The sequence below is a fragment of the Grus americana genome, chromosome 2 (assembly GCF_028858705.1).
Source record: "Grus americana isolate bGruAme1 chromosome 2, bGruAme1.mat, whole genome shotgun sequence".
Taxonomy (NCBI): Eukaryota; Metazoa; Chordata; class Aves; order Gruiformes; family Gruidae; genus Grus; species Grus americana.
The window spans coordinates 146,391,220-146,408,548 of NC_072853.1; the positions used below are offsets into that span (position 1 = coordinate 146,391,220).

General features: G+C 38.8%; 1 protein-coding gene across 3 annotated transcripts in view; it reads right to left on the reverse strand.

The window, feature by feature from the left end:
• The window catches only part of CUBN (cubilin), a 145,756-nt gene that overhangs the window by 29,702 nt on the left and 98,725 nt on the right, over positions 1-17,329 (reverse strand). For all 3 annotated transcript variants that reach the window (XM_054817922.1, XM_054817923.1, XM_054817924.1), the window contains exons 45-55: positions 16,961-17,139; positions 15,041-15,250; positions 14,603-14,743; positions 13,336-13,517; positions 11,628-11,799; positions 10,433-10,639; positions 7,285-7,434; positions 6,327-6,448; positions 4,217-4,442; positions 1,988-2,175; positions 157-313 (exon numbers count right to left, since the gene is read on the reverse strand). In XM_054817922.1, coding sequence (XP_054673897.1) covers positions 157-313; positions 1,988-2,175; positions 4,217-4,442; positions 6,327-6,448; positions 7,285-7,434; positions 10,433-10,639; positions 11,628-11,799; positions 13,336-13,517; positions 14,603-14,743; positions 15,041-15,250; positions 16,961-17,139 — 1,934 coding nt within the window. The remainder of the gene's footprint in view (positions 1-156; positions 314-1,987; positions 2,176-4,216; positions 4,443-6,326; positions 6,449-7,284; positions 7,435-10,432; positions 10,640-11,627; positions 11,800-13,335; positions 13,518-14,602; positions 14,744-15,040; positions 15,251-16,960; positions 17,140-17,329) is intronic.

The window sequence follows — 17,329 nt, forward strand, 5'->3', positions numbered from 1 at the left end:
GGAGCACACAGTAACTCCATTGCGTTCAGCAGGGAAACTCTTGGTTTCAAACACTGGACAGAGACTTCAATGGACTGAGGTCTGTGTTACTACACGCAGATCAAACTAATCCAAAATAGACTAATAGAGCACACATCTGGCTATAATGTTACTTACTACTTATGAAAGATGCAGAGAAACCTGTCCCAGGAGCATCCTGAGACTGAAAAACTGTAGTTATCACATTGTTTGGAGCAACAACAGGATCAGGAGCTGAACTTCCACATCCTGTGGTTAACAAAGCTGCTGCTTCTTCATCATTTCCTCTCCACACCTGAGAAGCCCAGATTGGAAATGGTTTAGTGCTTTCAAAGTGCAATCAAACCATGCATTCAAGAAGCACATGCAGCTTTAAGTAGGTATTTAAGCGAACTCTTTTCAGGTAATTACTTAAACATGTACTTGACGCTCACAGTTTAAGCACTGAATTTCAACACACATATAAAATGAAACATAGGCATAAATGTTTGATGTTTCCGAGTGCTTAACTAGTTTCCTGAATCAGGATGATTATTGCCAAGGATTTAAAATGTTTCCTTAAGAAAAAAATATTTATTCTAATAATGAATGTATTTTTCATCAATGTGTTTGAACAGGTTTTTTTACTTGTACTTTATATCAAAAATATATTAAAAACAAATAATACTTGTTTTTTTCAAATAATGTGTTTGAAAGAGGTCTAGTGGAACTAGAACAACCACATGAAATTGTGATTGCTCTAAGCTACCATCCTAGAAAGGCTTAGCCAAGGGTTAGTCTGTAAGAGCAAGCATATGAATAACCTCATTCATCTGGCTAGGTGTTTGAGGCAATGGATGCTCAAAGGATTAATATAGACAGTCCATGGCATGGCCAAGATTTTGCAAAGTCACTATTGATTTTGGATTCCTCTTTTTTGGCTGCTCAGCTTGGAATGAATGGAAGAAACTTACACCTGTTCTGCACTTTTTCATATCCAGACACCTTCATACATCTCAAATGGGACATTCAGAAACAGAGGTGGACATCACCAAAAAGTTCAGATTTTTCTCTATGGAAAAAATCTCCAGTTGACATAGTTTTGACTATGTCATTCAGGACAGTTTAGAAATTTGAAATTAAAGCACCTTTGCTGGGTGATATTGAGACTTTCATATTAGTGAAATTTATTGTAACATATGACATCAATTCATCAGTGGAGTAGGCTATGAAAAGACAAATCTAATAGTAATTTTTTCCACAGCCTTAAGAAATGAATGCAACTGTGGTTTGTAAGTCAGTAGGTATGGATCAGATGTACAGCTGCTCAAGTCTTTCTACATGTTGTCAAATTATGTTTGCCCTTTATTTCAAGTGGGAGTTGTACTGCTGTGGAGAAAATGAGCACAAAATCACTGAACATATGCCAAATGCCTGAGAAAAAAATGACACTGTGAAAAATTCAAAGCATGTCCACTCCATTCTATTGCTTTGAAAACAAGTGACTCTTGACAACCTATGAAAGATAAGAATGCTATCTTTGTTTTTTGAGATGAAAAAAAGAAGGATTACTGCAACTTGGACAGTTTATACATGTATAAAGAAGTTTTGTAGAATTATAGTGTCACATTCCTGTTTTTTACTCACTGGAGTAATTGAAATAGTCTTTTCATTACACTATATTTTCTCATTATTTCCTTGTTCTGAAGTCATATGTACTGTTTTCATATATTTCATTTTGGGGGCAGCATGTAGGGTGATGAGAACCTGCTGGAGGTGGAGCCTCAAGAACAGATAAAAATTAAAAATATGTACAAGCCAGTTCTCAAGGCATACAGAAAATTGACTGTATTGGTACAGGGACTTCAGTTTATATTTCCTGAATTTTGTGCCTCGACAATGCTAATCATGACATGATTGCAAAACAGGATTCTGCAATCATGACTTCTTAAAACACTGTTCTGCTATCTAATGCCAACAATTATTTTACCTTCACATAACTGCTCTGGCAACTTCCATTGCTATCTGGGATCTGGAAGTTACTGTGGAAGTTCATCTCCAAGTGTTTGCTTTCATGCGTAATGATGGTCCATGTGCATCTGGTGTTCACAGGAAAGTTTTGAGGCCAATGAGGAGACTTAATCATACCGTTATCTGAATGAATGATTCCACCACATCCTGGAAAAAATAGCAAGAGGTGTGAGAAATGTTCAAATATTTCCTGTTGGTGTCAGCTTTGATTTGCTGCTTGCTTCTGTGGCTGCAAGAGTGAGAGAAAAAAGCCATGGCACCCATTCAAATTTCATTTTCCCTTCTCTTTTGCTTAATTTTCCTTCTCTCACCCCTGCAGCAGGGAGATAGTTACACTCTAGAGAAGGTCTGTCTTTGTACTTTACTTTCTCTTCTTCACAAGCTCCTTCTCCTTGCCAATTCATACGGGTTTTGCTCTGGCCCATCTATATGCTGCTGACAATTAGGACTATTGCTCACATAGAGAGTAAGGGTCAGAAATACATTAATGAGGAGCTTCTCCTGAGACCGTGCAGGTTCCTTCCCACACCTCGCAGCATGCACATCATGACTGACAGCCATTCAGAGAAGAACCCTGGGGAAAAAAAAAATAAATCTACTGCTGAATCCTTGTTTTTCTCACTCTGCAACATGTTAATATTGCAGTTCCACATGTGAATCTACTCAAGCTACATCCGTTTACCCAGGGCAAAATGGTGACTCCTCCAGCCCAGGAAGCTCTGTGTATCTTGGTGAGATTATGGAGAGGGCTGAAAAACATGCCTTTAAAAATTGTTAACAGATTCATTTATAAGGGGGAATGGCTGGCTATGGCTCTGTGGCAGCTCATGTTCTTAAACATAATAAGTTTATTTAATTTGAAACATACTTGCAAATACCATGCCAAGAATGATTTACTAGGGCTGTGCATACAGTACTAGCAACCCATTATTATTTCAGTGACAATGTAGTAAAAGGACGAATAAAGAGCAAAAAAAACCTTTATAACAGTCTACTTTTTTTTTTCTTAATTAGAAAATATATATTAGCTTTAAAATGAAGGGTTTATTTTTCATTCTTCTATGTTAGATAATGGTTCTTGTGTTTAGAAGGATATAAGGCCAAGTTTTGCTCACACGTACAGAATCTAAACCCAGAGGTTCTCAGTGGACAAATGAGAAGAAAGCTGAGAAAGGACACCAGGTATATAAAAAAAAAGAAATTTCCTTTCACAGAGAGAATATCGACTATGGACATTGCATGTGTATGCCAATGTCTGCTACATCACTGAGGAGTGGCCTTCCTTGCACACGAAATTCCAGTGACAACAGGGAAAATGTCAAAAACTTGATGAAGTGACAGTGTGTATTCACGCAAGCACAGACTATTGATATGTTTAAGAAGACACTCCATCAACTGACTGTGTGAGCTAACTGATGATCACTAGATCACTAACTGATGGAAAGCTGATCAGCATCAGCCAGAAGGTTTACAGCCAGAGGTGACACTAGGGAACACATTTCCAACTCTGCACTGAGGTAGGAAGGCACAATGAATTCTGCCCTGCCACCAGCCAGCACCTCTACACTTGCCTTTGATCATCTCCTGAAGGAAAGTGTGCAGATGGTGAGCTACCTTTTTCAACAGAGGGAAGGTAGCTTTTTAAAATGCACCAATTCAATCCTGCATGTGCACCATCTTCAAAAGTGTACCAACATCTCTGCTAAAGTAGAAGAGGTTTAGGCTGTTGTCACATGTGCTCTTTGAGAAGTTCTGTCTGCCTCTCCATTTTGAAACCAACCTCTTTTTGGTTTTAAGTCTTTAAACCAAATCAAACTGTGAAACAATTGCTATTCAAGAAATAAAATGTCTCATAGTCACTGACCATAGATACCGCTGCTGGGAGGATAATGAGCATGCTATCAATTTACAGACATCAAGAAACTGCCAGTGGGAGGCTTAAAAAGTACAAAATCAGTCCAAATTTTATTTCATTGTGTAAGATCAGACAACACTGGTTTAATACTTGACTTTTTTCATGCTGGCTTCTCTCAGGAATGCTGAAGATGTTGGCATGTATTTCTTTTGTTCTTTAATGCAAACTTATTTAAAGAGGAGGAATCCTATGTCATTTTGTGGTTGGAAAGTGCTATATAGGCATGATGCACTGCTGTGTTAAACCTGACAAAACCAGTATTTCTTCTCTTACCTAGAGATTCTGCTGTCCATGTTGCATAAAAGCCACCTCCTTGAATTGAGTGATCAGAGTTAAAGATGATGACTAGCTTGCTGGAACCAGACTGAATAGTCCCAGGGGATGTGTTTCCACAATACTTTCCTATGACAGGAGACCCAGGAGAGCCGCCATTCAGGATAGTAAGAGAGTCCCACTTACAAAGCGAATGATTTTCAACGTGGAAGGCTGTAAAAGTAAGCTGCAACAAACAATAGTGACATTCATGAGCTAACACCAGTCACACCAGTGGAGGGGTTAGAGCAATTCCATCCAGATCCTGTAGCCATCCTAGCACAATGATTTCTGGGTATGCTCAGAAATCCAAATCCAACCCTCACTTCACCTTGATGCTTTGCTGCAAGTATTGCTTGGAGTCTTGTCACTATAGGTAACAGCAGCTTCTCAGCATGAAGACAGAAACGGAAGAGGAACACACAGGTTCAAAACTGGCATTATTGGGATTTAACCATATGTTTGAACCTTATATATATGCTTCAAAATGGTCTTGAAAATGTACAGGTGTTGAACCACTTTTCTGCTCTTAAGGCTTCTGGTTAAGAAATCTGAAGTTGCACATTCAAATATAAGTAGCTATATAAGCAGAAAGCCTTGGATTTTTTTTCTTCCTATTATTTTGAATCAGAATGCTTAACAGTTGCTAAAAATAATGTTAGTTTCCATTAAATCTGAGAAAAACAGTTGCATGGTTGGTTCCTGTGGGCCTGGATGCATCACATAAATAGACTGGGCTGGGCAGGCAGCTTCTGACCCTGTCTCCCTCCCACACTGACGCCATTTGTCCTTGGAGGGATATACACACGGGTGGGATTTCCAGTTCAAAGATTTAGATTGCTGATCCAGTAGACTCCTGGGTTTGTTGATGTTGAAATATTGATGTACACTAATGAGTGCTTGGCTGTCTTCCAATATGGGGTCTTTTTTGCCAGTTCCAGGATTGGGATATTTGTAGAAAAGTTTAGCAAATACATAGTACTTCTTCCTATAACTTTTGTGTGTATTCATTTCCAAAAGAACTCTGCTTGAGGCAATACAAATTTAGCTCAAATGGTTTAAGTTTGGAACTTTACCAGCAACTGAAACTGGCAGCTTTTACTGGAAAAGGTTAGTCTGCCTTCATTGAGGGGGCTGCTACTCAGTCCTTTTAAAATAGCAATTTACTTCCATCTGATTAAGATTAGTTCTGCTTTAAACAAATTTGCGGATTAAATAGAAATTTTGTGTTCTACTAAAATAATCCTGCATTCCCTGAAATAAGTACCTATGCAGTGGTCAGAATATCATGCAGCAGAATAATTAAGACTATGGGTTTGCATTTCTAAAAAATACCTTTGTAGTTGTAAATAAGGAAAACATGTTAGGGAAATTAGGAAGAGACATTACATATGAAAATCTGCAATGTGTTTTTGCAAAATTGCTCTTCGAATATTTTTGTGACCTGGACCTCAAATGTCATTGATTGGACCTGTTCTCCAAAGAATCAGTCAAATAATTCAGTGTGAAGTTTAGCACTGCTTTGTCATAGAGGTGCTTAAATTGGTCTCCCAGCAGTTTGGATCAAGAAAGTAGCACCTCAGGCAGCCCATTAATAGTTATTGGGAAATAAGGGTAGTATCTCATTGATGTAATTTGTACCAGCAACCATATTATCTTCCAGACTAACTATTAAGACACAAAAGTAACTTTCTAGTGGCTTGTAACTTTTCTGCAGAGATGAAAAAACTTCAGCCTCATGTTTATTCTTATGATAATGAGAATATCCATGCACATCTAATAACATGAGTTATTCTAGTTTCCTAAACATAGAGGGTCATTGTTTAAAAGAAAAGTTGGTGCTATGTTTTGAGGTCAAGTTAGACTAGGATCCTTCTTCTTTTCAAAAAGCACAATCTAGTTTGGTTGTGTTATCTTCGGTCCCCCTCCTCCTTAGGTAAGGACAATTGGGAGATATTTCATTCCTCCACATTTCTGCTTTTCCAAATTGTCTCAAACCTGTTCCTCAAGATTCAGAGTGTGCTTCTCGCACTGCCAGCTGCAGACACAATCATGGCATTGTGTTACTCACAGTGATGGTTTCACCTTCAGCGGCTTCCAACAACCAGGAGCAGCGATTCAGGTTGCTGTAAGGCTCTGGGTAGTTAGGACTTGAGACAACTCCCCTTTCACCTGACTGTATACCACCACAGGCTGAAGAAAAAACGTAATGTTTCAATACATTTTAGGAACTGAACACTATAAGCAAATGATTGGAAGATTATTCAGCTTGTAATAGTACTAAAACATATTTAAGTTGGACTGATATAGGTAATGATGAACAATTTATCCAGGAAAATCCACATTTTAGGAACTTTGTCATTGAATAGTGAGTAAATAGATGCAATGACCTTGAAACTTTGCATTTATTCTGATACTTAATATAGCTCTGCAAAACCTTTGCCAGCTGACACTTCTACCTTATCTTCCATTTATTTATCTCAGACTCCTAAGCAAACCAGTGCCATTCTTGGAACAACACAATCAAGTCAAAAACTTGCTGATGTGTCTAGATAAGCACCAAGGCTAAATTCAGCTGTGATAGGAAGAATAGTTGTGCTGGCAAAGTGGTGTAATTATTTGCACTGATACGGCTTTAAGTGGATTTCAAAAAGAGTGCAAAGGTTCAAGCATCAGAATGCATTTCAGCCATGCTAGCACTCCGGAGGCCTGTTTGAAGTAAGTCAAACTTGGCTGGTGTTACCCGTTACATCCCTATTCCCAAGAGCAACCAGCTGTTCTGAGTGTTGCACTGCATTGCAAAAACTCAAATGTGGTTCAGGGAATGGGGCAGAAAATAAATCTGAAAGTTCAATTGCTAGCATATGTTTCCTTTAGGTGGACATAAATATTGCCAGGCACCGTGTAACTTTTGAGGATCTCTTTGAGAGCTGATCTCATAGTGTGTATTCCCAGTATCATCAAATGAATGACAACATTCCTCAAAAGTGCCTCAGTCAGCAAGGGCAACATTCTACCAAGGCATTTACCTTCAAATGTGTAATGGGCCAAGAATCCTTTATCTTCTGTATTTTCATCACTTACAAAGTGTACCCAGATCTGGGGGGCAGCTATGACTAGTGGCACAGATGGTGCAGCCTGACCACAAAGTCTGGCTATTAGCTCTCCATCAGCATCCCCTGAGTAAAGAAAGAAAAAAATACACTTTTTGAATCCTAAAAGAGCTATAATAATGTAAAGGAAGACATAGGGCAAACATGCATGTCATTTTGTTTTGACTAGAAAACAGAGAAAAGTACATATTGCAATTAATAACTGATTATGGGTATAGGTGAAGTGCTGCAGTTCATTGCAGGGATCTAAATCTTGATAATGAGGAAGTTCCCTCCAAAGCTGTATTAACAATCCATTTAATATCTTGGGCTCCTTCTCTCCCCTTCCGGCCATCCTGCACACTTTCATTTTGTATGACCCATTAGACCTGAAAACACAGAAGGTGCCCCAAAACGGCAAACAGTGAGAAGAGGTGGCCCAAGGACCTGATCGCATGGAAGCCTATGGAGCCTATGTGTTTGTGACATCCTCATTAAAATCAACAGGGATTTTGAGTTTTCTACCATATAGGGATGTGCTTCATCCATGAACAAGCTGTCACTGCTTTATTAATAGTGGGCATCTCTTTCCTAGGGAGCCCAACATACTGTTCTCTGTATGGCAAAAAAATGCCAGCATTTGTTCAAATCATTGAAACCTAAAAGGAAAGCACAATGCAGGCAGCTGCACTGCTGTGAAACTGAATGTTTGCTCATGTTGGTGTAAGCTCTTATCCATCACACTGGTCAAAGTATCAGTTTCTGTTTATTACTGATATATTCTCAGGAGAAGGAAAGTAAGTGTAAGTGTTCCTCACAACATTCAGGCAATATCATTCCTAAGTTTGCTTCTCTAATAGCAGCAAGCTGCTGGTCTTAAAAGTTTCCATTCAACAGCAACTCCTAGCTCCATGCAGAGTGGCAGGCTCTTCTTGTGAAGAAGGCAGTAGAGCAGGAGGGAGAAACTTTGGGCGCTCTTCAAAGCCCTTTCACAGTTATTCCAAGTAACGTGGCTGAGTAATTTCATCTTTCCATCATATACAGTGACACAGCCATCATTTCAAATGTCTTGAAGCACAGGGATAAAAGATGACATATAGTAAAATTCTATTCATGTAATTTACACAGACAAATGCTAAAACCTGTCTTGTTAACATGCACTAAAAATGATACTGAGCTGTACAAGCAGAAGACAATCATGATAAACTACAATTTGGGAAAAAATAACTACTTTGAGCATTAAAATGTGAAGTGTACTTTTTCTTTTTTGCACTTCTTACAAGGTGATTGACTATGTGACAGATGTGACCCAGGTTACTCAATCTCTACAGTGTGAAAAGTGACACCAATCACTGCTTTCATGAATGGCCAGTTGGCCAGAGATCTAGACCGTTGATAAACAGAAAAGGTAAACAGAAAGATTGTGCTATAAGATTTGGTTGAAACTGAAAGGAAAGGTCTGAAAAGTCAAAATCAAGGCTCTTCCATAAAAGCCAAAAGTTAGGAGTATATTTCACTGTAGAAATATGCTCAGCTGTATTACCATGTACAGACTACATGCACGTGCCTGATAACTTAATAACTTGATATAAACCCTTACCCTAAGAAATTTTAAATATTTATTGTATTTATTTAGATGAAATATTTCTCAGTGAATACACTGTCAATTCTGCGCTTTTTTTTTTCCCCCCATTCAGTACCATTAAGTGTGTTGTACAGGTAACTCAAAAGAATTTTACACATTTCAGCTTCGTTTGGGGTCTCTCGGGTAACTTACTGTTGAATTGGACCTTCCCCCAAATTCACATCTGCTCTGTTGAGAGTCTTAAACAGCACCTGCCTGAGTTCAGTGATGTTCTGAGCTATTTACATCTCAGTGCTCATTAAATGTTACTTGTCAGCATACACACCTGAATTAGGGCATTCTGCCTTTGACATGAAGATTAATTAATATGGTCAAAATGAATGTTACTATTTAGATGACAAAACTGTGTAGAGCAAAATAAGACTGCATTTTTTCCTCTTTCCTTTGATTGTATTGCCTGGAGGTCTGAGGTTCACAATCACGTGAGAGTAGTGGGAACTGATGATTATTTCCCAGTTCCATTGCATACGTGGGAGAGAATTGTTAGGCTATGCAGCTATGCATGCTTTGGCTCTACAAAGGACAAACTGCTGGTATACAACCAAAAGCTCTCGTTCAAATGAATGCAAATAAGATGTAACAGAATCCTGCTCTCAACTTGGTTCCCCGTCTCCCCCTCCTCCCCTCTCCCCCCCCCTTTCAGAAATTATTTCCTGGTAAATTAGAACCTGCTCTCTCTGGGACTCACAGATACAGCCTCTCAGTGAAGAAGACAGCTGGAGCTTTCATACTACACTTGGCATTAGCTGAGTGACTTTCCTATGACATTTCCTGTTGCTTCTTCTTGCAGAGAGATAAAGATACTCAAATATGCAGAGATATTACTGGTGCATTAATCCTGTGATTGTTTTCCTTTTAAATGGTTTAGCCTGTATTTTGTGATGCAGTCTCACAGGAATTATGGATTTGGTTTTGGAGAATCATCTTAGAGAGTACAAAAGTGGGGTATGAAGTGAGTATGCAGCCCTGAGCCTATGAATAATTAAAGCATTCTTTACTCCACTCCTGCTGTCCCTGGAGATATTTTAGGAGCAGAGAGGGAATGGCTACGGACCGAATAAATTGTTTTGATGACTCCAACTTCCTCTGACTGCCATCTTTCAAGGGAGATGAAATGAAATTCATATTGTACCTTGTAAAGAGAGTCAGGTATGTTTGCAACCACCAAAACAATTCATCCCCCAAAGATACCTGTCCAGTTTTCCATTTTCTCCCCTGAAAGAAAGGGTGATCAAATCCATACATCCATTGCTCTGGCAGTAAATCCCACTCCTGGTCTGGGAGGCAACATGGAAGGCATGCATGTGAATATCCTCTCAAATGTACAAACCCTACAACAATTGCTTGCTGCAAATATATCTGAACAAGATTTGGCACAAACACAGTTGCACAACCAGAATCTTGATAGGCTTAATCCATTCTCTCACTGAATGTACAAACCTATTCGTAACTCCAGGTAGTCATGCTGGCAGTCCTGGTGATGTTCCAAGTGGAAATCCTCAAAAGAGATATATATGGATGAATTATAGTGGGAGGGGTTTTCAATGGTCCATTCACAGTTCAAGTTACTTGTGTAATTTTTGACACCATCATAACCAGGAGAAGAGAAATTGCCACCTGCATATCCCATCAGGGTTCCACCACAAACTGCAGAAACAAAATATATTTTATTTAAAAATAGTAATAATTCTTGTATGAAGAGAAATCTTGTCCCTGTTTATTCTGGTATGTGCATGTCAGCAAGCATATGTACTGATTAGATCAAAACTTTTTCCATCTTTTTCCTTTTTTTATAATTTACTGCTGTGTACAAGAGAATTCTTGCCTAGTGTCCAAAAATTTATTGACAAGTTTTTAAAAACACATGTGTAAAGCAAAGAAACAACAACTATTCACGGTATCAAATAAAATATTTCAGCAGCACCATCAATACAACAAGCATTATTTAACATTTTGACAAAATCGCACTGCAGCTCCAGTTCAGTAATGCTCAGCCCTACCCATTACCTAATTCTAGACTCAAGAGAAGATTTTTCTGGAACATACCCTCAAGAGCAGTACACTCATGCTACAGTAGGATGCATTGGGGGGACTTGGAAAATCAAGTTCGGAAGACCCAAGGCTGTAGTAGTAAGGCTCTGCCAGCTGCCTCCTCTCTGGAGGCTGTGCTTGCAAAAGTAGGTTAGCTGCACTCTTTCACAAGCTACAATAAATTAATTAACCCCCTGAGTAATAAGGAAGCACTTGAATTATTCAATTTGTCTATGGCACTATGCTTTTTGAATCTTTTTCATGGAATAAGGCCACTTCAGACCATCTCTTACTCAAGACTAAGTACAAAACAATAAATCAGTAGTGAGAGTAAGGACTGTGATCCATAATAGAGGTTGTTCTTTCCATTTGAAGTTTAACATAACAGGCACAAGAAGTCTGTAACTCCCAGAGATTCCCCATTTGTTCAAGTCCTTTCAATTAATTAAAGATATATATCTACTCCCATCCAGAGATGTAAGAGAGAAAAAAAGTTATCAGAGATTTGTCATCTATTTAGGCCATTTTTTTTTACATGTGCCAGTACTTTAGCTATGAAATGACTCATTGAAGATCAATCACTTAATTAAAAAACATACACTACCTGCATCTTCACTAGATGCGTATGAGACACTGAAGCCTCTGGCTGCATGGGACATATCTGTCACCAAAACGACTTTCATTGTGTTTCCAGAGGATTTCACTTCAGTGCCTGGATTTACGTCACCACACAGCTTGGCCAGCCGGGGAGAGTTCTCTCTGAGGCCATTGTAAACCTGTTGTGTCAAAATAAACTCTCATGAGAGCAAAATACAGTCTTAGGAGCATCTCCTCTATGATTTAACAGCGCTTCACATCTTCAGTACAAGGTTCACTGATGTCCCTCACAGCAGGTTAGTTCCCAAATCTACTCAAAACCTTGGAACAAACTTCCATTGCCTTGAGTGGATGAGGGTCTGAAGTAAAACATCAAAAATACCTTGCTTATTTTGGCAAAACACAAACACATTCCCTCTCTCAACCAGAAATTAAAACAGTTTTATTTGGAAAAATACTGTATTTGAGCTCAATATTTATATCTTCAGTCACTTAATAATGCCAGCTACTGATGATATTAATTACATATCAAATTATTCTCTTTGTATTCTTGTTAAAACCAACATCAGCTTTATTAAAATCTCCTCCAAAATATTCGGTGCTGGTGGGCATTTTTGATTAATTCAAACATTTCACTTCTTGTCGATTCAGATGTATTTTGCTCAGTTTCTTTCATACAGCCTTTACCCTAGGAGTTAATTTCCTTCTTTCTATTACTATCTCAGCAGTGCAAGCGAGGCAGAAACAATTTTTCCCACTAAGATTTGGAATATGTTAGAGTGCTGAAGGCACAAAAGCTGGCAGGACAGATCTTCCTTTAAGAGATCATTACTTCATTAATCAATAAAAAGCCAGCTCCCTGTGGTCTGTCTAAAGCATCTGTGAAGAAAAACAAGGAGAAGATCATCTACAAATCACAAGGGAGAGCTACTTCATCCCCTCACACTCATGCATGGGCTAGCTTTTGATCATACTAAAGCTAATTCCAGTGCTTGCACTGCTAATCCAAACAAATGGGAAACAAAACTAGATCTCACATTCCTGCAATTTCATAGAGGAATCGTATTTTTGAGGCATTTGTATATCTGACCAGGTCCAGTTCTGTGTGCCAGGTTTGATTTTTTTTGCACTAAATAATCAAAAATCTAAAATAACCATGATAAAATAACCAAAATCTATCTTTTTGGAGATGGGGGGGAGCGGTGATAAAGAGGTAGAATTTCCTGGGGTTTCCCAATCTTTCTTTCAGAATATGCAAGGTCTAACACCGTAGTAGCCATTTGTTGCAATCTGGCTTTTTCTCTTTCTTTTTATTTTTTTTTTTAATTGACAACAATAAGTAACAACAGCAGTAGCAACCGCCAAAGTCAAAAGAGACCTGGAGCTCACTGATGCACTTTGTATCTACAGAGAAGAGAAGAGACATTGAAAGCTTTCAAAAACCCCAGAGCTTTTTTCAATAATTGATAAAGAGCCAATTCCAATGATTTCTTCAAGTCCTCCCCGCTGCCTGGACCATAATTAAAAGAAGCAGATTAGTTTAGACGCCCTACAGTGCTAACTTTCTCTCATTTATCTGTTTTCCCCAGATTAAATTATGATTTGTCTTAAAACCAGATGTAGACCTGTAAATGACATTTCAGCTCTATTACATCCATTAATGCTCCATAAGGGGATTAGGAAGAGCAATTTCTGCCTTCACGCCCAATACTCACAGCCACGTAATCTGACAAGCACCTCCAGTGTTCTTCAGTTTTCATATCATTAAAGGTTAGAGTCACACGTCGGCCTTCTTCCACTGTGATCCTCCATTCACACACTCGATTATGTGGGTATAGGTTGGGATAGTTGGGTGAAGTAAATGTTCCAACAGGGGCAGTAAAATCCCCACCACATTCTGAAATACCCAAATATTGCGACGCTTCTTAGAGTAAAGCATTGCTTATAGAGTTATAGCAAAAAAACCTTTAATAATGCAAGAAAAAGAGCTCCTGAGAGCTTGATTTGATATGCCTGTCCTGTCCATATGTTTGTCTAAACAGCTATGTTCCTGCCAGTCTTTATCACTTGGCCATAAATGTAGTTGAATGTCAATTAACCATAGCAGCTCCTTTTAGTCTAATTATCAATATCCTTTCTCTGAAGGTCTCACACCAGGCTTCAGAAGCCTGAGTGACGCACAGAATTTGATGTCCAGCAATACAAGCCTCTCACTGTGGCTGGATTGAGACCTTTCTGCCTTTCAGATGAGTGGGCAGAGCTACACAGAATGAGCAGGGTCTTAGAGTGAGTAATGATGAGGAATGTGTTTTTCCTCTGCTGGTTAACAGAGGTAGGGAAAAAGCCTTTAGGGATTTTAAGCAACACTTTTTCAGTACAGTTATTTTGTGGTTTTCCTATCTTTGTTATGAATATCAGATTGTGCTCTGAGGAAAGAACACAGTCCTGGGCAACTTCCTCTGCCTGACCCTGCTTGAGCAGCGGGGTTGGACTACCACATCTCCAGAGGTCCCTTCCAGTCTCAATGGCTCAGCAGTTCTGTAATTCTGCTTAAAACCTACCGGTTAAAAACTACTGGCTTTAGGATGACTTCAGAATACAACTCACCTCAGAGCGACAGAACAACATAAAACAAAATCACAGCATTTCTTTACCTTCCTCCTCATCAAGAGAGATGTGGAGAGGGTATGTTAGGACAACCTGGACTGATTGCTGGAGAGAAAAGATGTGGAAGTGTGCTTCATTGTGTGAGACCTACCAGTGATGGCAACATCCACCATAGCAGGAGACTGCTTGCCTCTCAAAGTTTCAGCTTGGCTAAGTAGTGATCAGAGAACTCTATTCATACTTCCCCCAGAGTTTAAATTTAAGAGCAAAGACACACCACTCCAAGAATAAGTGAATATACGCTGTAATAGTGCAGTTATGGTCTGTGGTATATGTTGTTTCCCTACAAGTAACTTGCAGCCTTACAAATCCAACCTTCAGAACTGGAATCAAAGCGCAGTCTGAATCCCCGGGCATTGACTGATCCATCAGTGACAAACTTGACATAAGCAAAACTGTCAGAGGTGTCCACAGCATCAGGGAGAGTATTACCACAGTACTTGCCCAATAAATTTCCTGCAAAAATCAAATACAGAAAGACAATTTTATATCAATATATTATTTATATTTATATTGAAGGATCACTTTCCAATTTAAACAGACAGGCAGGAGTAAACTAGGAAAATCAAGTTATTGCTGGGAAATAGAAGGGGTTTTTTTGTCTTTGCTTCAGCAAGCAAGGCAGACAGAAACAAATACTGTACAATGAAAAGGCTCACATTGTACCCAAAGGGAAATGCTTTCAGAAACCTCTGCTGAGGTTTCGTAGTAGTACCAGAGAAGGAAAGACAAACACTGAAATAATTCTCAGACCAGAAGCATTGTATTCTCGAATCTCCACAAAGTCACTTGTGCAGCTGGAGGAATTTTGAATATCTAGGCCTTCTAGTCTGATGGTAAGATAGTGGCCCCTGGGACCCTGCAGAAACCATTCACACAGCAGGTTGTCTTGATAACGAAGCTCAGGATACCCCATGCTTTCAATGACGCCAGCTTGTCCTATCACTGTCCCGCCACAGGGAGCTGCAAAAGGAAGAACACTGCTTGGTTCACTGAAGGACCTCAGAGAGATGACCTTTCTCCTAAACAAGACTTAAAGCTGAGGCACAACTGACTTGTTCTCTAACTGTGGTAATAAAATGGGAATTGCCTGCCAGTTAAAAATCTTCCACTTTCTCCTTCTAATTCAACCAGTCCTAGGTTTTTTGGTTGATTTTTTTTTTCCCCACACACCCCCTTCCATTGCAAGCATCCCTTCCTCTCTGCCATCTCTCTTACTTATTTGAATAAACTCACAGATTTCAAGGTCTATATCTAATCTCTACCCATGTCTATATTTACCAAAAAATCTTGAAAACCTGTATCAGATAATTATAAAGAAATTTAGTATGCTAAATGTAAATCAAAATTTTTTATGACTGGCAAAAGTTGACTGCTGGTTTGGGCCTACAACTATGTTCAGACTCCTCTTCTTTTTCCTGCAGTCCCTTCCTGTTCACATTCCACTCCTTGCAATTCCTTGGTAAGGGATCACTGCACAATTCAGGAAACAGCTATTTATTTTTGGTTTTCTCTCTCTGAAAACTCATTTCTCTGTGGTACCTGCAAACATAAGTTCATAATACTAAGGCTTACAGCAAATAATATTCCCAGGTGGAATTTGATGGATTCTACAGTGTATTCTATGTGTCTGCTAGTTACAATCTTTTCATGGCAATAACAGTTGTGTTCATAGTGTCTGCTCTTCTGAGTGATTTGTGCTTCATTCCAGGATGACTGGCATACAGCTGAGATAGATACTGTAAATCTGTTGTGGATAAATATAAATTGTAGCTTCGGATACTAACAATGTTTTCTTGCAAGTTGCTTTAGTTTTCACATTCAGAAATATAGTAGCACACTATATTGGCTTAAGTGTTTGAGATCTAACACAAACAGCAAAATTCTGTGTAAAGCAATATAGTCCACTGCTTTGCCTTTGAGAAATTAACAGTCCTAGATTTTCCTATATGAGTGACACTAACATAATAGCTGCTATTCTTTGAATATTAACATTATCAGAACAAAAAAGTAGCATATTTCTGAATCTGATCAAAGACTATTTTTTATTTAATTTTAAAACTTTGCTAGTGCTTTCTAATCCTGTTTTTGCAGCTTGAGAGGAAATAATTTTGAAGTATTTCTTTTCCCAGCTGACAAATAATGGTTCTTACTGTTCATTCCTTTTTAAGTCCATTGTTGTGCTGCCCCTGATGTCTAGCAGCACTGTTATTATAGATTGATTTACATTTACATAAAGAAGCTCCTAATTTGTTCTTCTCCTGCCAAATCTCAGTTGATCTTTGCATTCCCCTTCAGGACCCTCCTCATGAAAGTGACACTAATTCTGCATGCTGAAAATCAAATCATGTTACATGACTTTATCCACATCAACCTTTTTTTCTACTGCCCCTTTGATAATTGCCTTTGACAAGAGGTTATCCAGTCTTTGTTTCCACTGCTGCAGATCTATGAGGACTTTTCTATTCCCATTTCCATATTTTCACCTCTTGCTAGGTGCAGAACATGCTGATGTTAACCCATATGATGATTCTGATGCCTTAGTTCTAACACTAATTGAGAGGCACGTATCTGTCAGTCCACCTCATAGGCATGATTTAAGCCCTATTACAATAGCTTGAACTTGAAACCAAAATCTCTAAAATCAGAGAAATTGATAAATGCAAGCATTACCAATGGAGTATTTAGCATTGAATCCCACGTGTGTTGCACTGTTGTCAGACCTGAACCTCAGGTACATGACAGCTCCTGAGGATCTCTGCGAGCCTGGCATCAAACTTCCACACAGCTTGGCAATGATGGGGGCAGTGGAGTCAGCGCCGTTGCGTAGCTCTAGGTAACTGGAAGTGCAGCTAGAAGAGGAGAGAATTTTCTGTTCAATGTATAGCAGTAATGGTTTGAAATCATTTCAGTAGGTGCACAAAGCCATGAAGCTGTAGTGAATTAGACCAGTTTCCATGCAGTGTGACCAGGACAGAATTAACAAGTTCATAATCAATGATGATAGTCATGTAATATTTGAATCAAAACAAGTGCTAGAAA